The sequence below is a fragment of the Babylonia areolata genome, chromosome 23 (assembly GCF_041734735.1).
Source record: "Babylonia areolata isolate BAREFJ2019XMU chromosome 23, ASM4173473v1, whole genome shotgun sequence".
Taxonomy (NCBI): domain Eukaryota; kingdom Metazoa; phylum Mollusca; class Gastropoda; order Neogastropoda; family Buccinidae; genus Babylonia; species Babylonia areolata.
In genome coordinates, this window is record NC_134898.1 from 50319324 (window position 1) to 50322432 (window position 3109).

General features: G+C 40.8%; 1 protein-coding gene across 1 annotated transcript in view; it reads left to right on the top strand.

The window, feature by feature from the left end:
- Window positions 1-1057: 1057 nt before the first annotated feature.
- LOC143297708 (gamma-aminobutyric acid type B receptor subunit 1-like) overlaps window positions 1058-3109 on the top strand; it is a 7504-nt gene continuing 5452 nt past the window's right edge. The window contains exons 1-2 of the mRNA XM_076610129.1: window positions 1058-1162; window positions 2359-2460. Coding sequence (XP_076466244.1) covers window positions 1058-1162; window positions 2359-2460 — 207 coding nt within the window. The remainder of the gene's footprint in view (window positions 1163-2358; window positions 2461-3109) is intronic.

A 3109-nucleotide genomic window follows, 5' to 3' on the forward strand; every position in this document is an offset into this window, starting at 1 on the left:
TTCTTCTTCTTCTTCTTCTTCTTCTTCTTCTTCCTTCTTCTTCTTCTTCCTTCTTCTTCTTCTTCTTCTTCTTCTTCTTCTTCTTCCTTCTTCTTCTTCTTCTTCTTCTTCTTCTCTTCTTCTCTTCTTCTTCTTCTTCTTCTTCTTCTTCTTCTTCTTCTTCTTCTTCTTCCTTCTTCTTCTTCTTCTTCTTCTTCTTCTTCTTCTTCTTCTTCTTCTTCTTCTTCTTCTTCTTCTTCTTCTTCTTCTTCTTCTTCTTCCTTCTTCTTCTTCTTCTTCTTCTTCTTCTTCTTCTTCTTCTTCTTCTTCTCTTCTTCTCTTCTTCTTCTTCTTCTTCTTCTTCTCTTCTTCTTCTTCTTCTTCTTCTTCTTCCTTCTTCTTCTTCTCTTCTTCTTCTTCTTCTCTTCTTCTTCTTCTTCTCTTCTTCTTCTTCTTCTTCTTCTTCTCTTCTTCTTCTTCTTCTTCTTCTTCTTCTCTTCTTCTTCTTCCTTCTTCTTCTCTTCTTCTTCTTCTTCTTCTTCTCTTCTTCTTCTTCTTCTCTTCTTCTTCTTCTTCCTTCTTCTTCTTCTTCTTCCTTCTTCCTTCTTCTTCTTCTTCTTCTTCTTCCTTCTTCTTCTTCTTCTTCTTCTTCTTCTTCCTTCTTCTTCTTCTTCTTCCTTCTTCCTTCTTCTTCTTCTTCTTCCTTCTTCTTCTTCTTCTTCTTCCTTCTTCCTTCTTCCTTCTTCTTCTTCTTCTTCTTCCTTCTTCCTTCTTCTTCTTCTTCTTCTTCCTTCTTCTTCTTCTTCCTTCTTCTTCTTCTTCTTCTTCTTCTTCTTCTTCTTCTTCTTCTTCTTCTTCTTCTTCTTCTTCTTCCTTCTTCTTCTTCTTCTTCTTCTTCTTCTCTTCTTCTTCTCTTCTTCTTCTTCTTCTTCCTTCTTCTTCTTCTTCTTCTTCTTCTTCTCTTCTTCTTCTCTTCTTCTTCTTCTTCTTCCTTCTTCTATCCACCAAAAAGATCTCCTACTCCGTCCTATCGCCGAGATTGTCCATCCGGAGTGAGTTCCCTTGGTTCTTCCGAGTGATGGCGCCTGAGACGGAATTGTCCAAAGCGAGGCTGGCCCTACTCCAGAAGTTCAACTGGACCATAGTCACAATGCTTCAGGCTTCGGCGCAGCTGTTCACTGCTGTGAGTGCTTGTGTGTGTGTGTGTGTGTGTGTGTGTGTGTGTGTGTGTGTGTGTGTGTGCATATGTTGTGTACCTATTACTTTGTTATGTTCTTTTGTTTCGTTTTGTTTTTGTATCTCTGTCTGTCTGTTTATTTCAACCGTTTCTGTGGTTTTTCTCTTTTTTTGTGAATGTGTTTCTTTTCACAGGCTCTTATCAAGGCCTCGATGGACGCAATAGCCGAGTGGTTAAAGCGTTGGACTTTCAATCTGAGGGTCCCGGGTTCGAATCTCGGTAACGGCGCCTGATGGGTAAAGGGTGGAGATTTTTCCGATCTCCCAGGTCAACATACGTGCAGACCTGCTTGTGCCTGAACCCCCTTCGTGTGTATACGCAAGCAGAAGATCAAATACGCACGTTAAAGATCCTGTGATCGATGTCAGCGTTCGGATGGAAACAAGAACATACCCAGCCATATACAGCTCAGAAAACGGAGTATGGCTGCCTACATGGCGGGGTAAAAACCGTCATACACGTAAAAGCCCACTCGTGTACATACAAGTGAACGTTGATTATTATGAATGTGCAATATGTAGGATGAATAATGTGCAATATGCAGGATGAATGTACAATGGAATATGTCTAATGCTAACGTCCATATTCAAAATATATTTCCGTTAATAATTACGAAGTAATAATTAATTGCAATGTTTTAAAAGCGAATATGTGAAATGCTTCAAAATTGAGAACATATGCTTATTACTCCTGTTTAATCAAGTAATCCGCGTGTGGGGGGTGGGTGGGTGCGAGTGTGTCTGATTATCTGGTTGTGGTTTTCCGCAATTTATCTCTATTCTTATCTGTCTATTATAATCAATGTGCAATATAGTAGGCTATGCTTATAATTATAATCAAAATAATGTTTCTTAATTCTTTCTGTTTTCACATTAAGAATAATAGTTATTACCTGCAGTGTGTGGATGTATGTATGAAACGGTGTATGTGATTTATTTTTTTTTTTACATTTGTGTCATCGTAACATTCGTAAAAGCTGTTGTTGACTTTTACAGTTATGGTCCCCATGTTGTTTACTTGTCGATGTTGTGATAATGCACCTGACCAAATTTCTCCAGTTGGAGATAATAAAGTTATTCTTTTTCTTTTTTTTCCTGGAAACTGAAACCGAAACCGAAAGTGAACATGTGGTTTGGTTGCAGACGGGGGAGGTGATGAGGAGTCTGATACAGGAGAACAACATGACAGTGAACAGCACTTTGCCCTTTGACACGGACCCCGAGGGAACTATCGACCTTCTGAAGGTATGGACACAGAGAGAGAGAGAGACAGAGGCAGAGAGAGAGGGGGGGGGGGTGGGCGGGGAGAGAGAGAGACGGGGGGGCGGGGGAGAGAGATAGATGCGGATACAGATACGGATAGTTTATTCAATAAAGGCTATTGCCCCTCGAGGAGAGAGAGAGAAAAAAAATGAATGTATGAATGAATGAATGAATGAATCAGTTCAGTTCAGTTCAGCTCGGCTAATCAAGCAGGCATCACTGCGTTCGGACAAATCCATATACGCTACACCACATTTTCTAAGCAGATGCCTGACCAGCAGCGTAACACAACGCCTTGAGAAAAGAAAGAGAAAAAGAATGAAGGAATGAAGGAATGGTTTATTCATGTAGAAGCCATAACCCCTCCGCCTCATGTAGGCGTATTTGAACTGCAACAAAAGACAATGGCATAGTTTTCTGATAAATAAACTATGGAAACAAGACTATGAAAGCGGGAGAGAGAGAGGTGGGGAGGGAGAGAGTTGAAGGCAGAGAGAGAGAGGAGAGAGTTGAAGGGATAGAGAGTGACAGAGAGGGACGTGGAAGAGAGAGAGAGAGTAGTGGAGAGAGTGTTGGGGAGAAAGAAAGAGAGAGAGAGTTGTGCGAGAGCGGTAGTGCGAGAAAGAGAGAG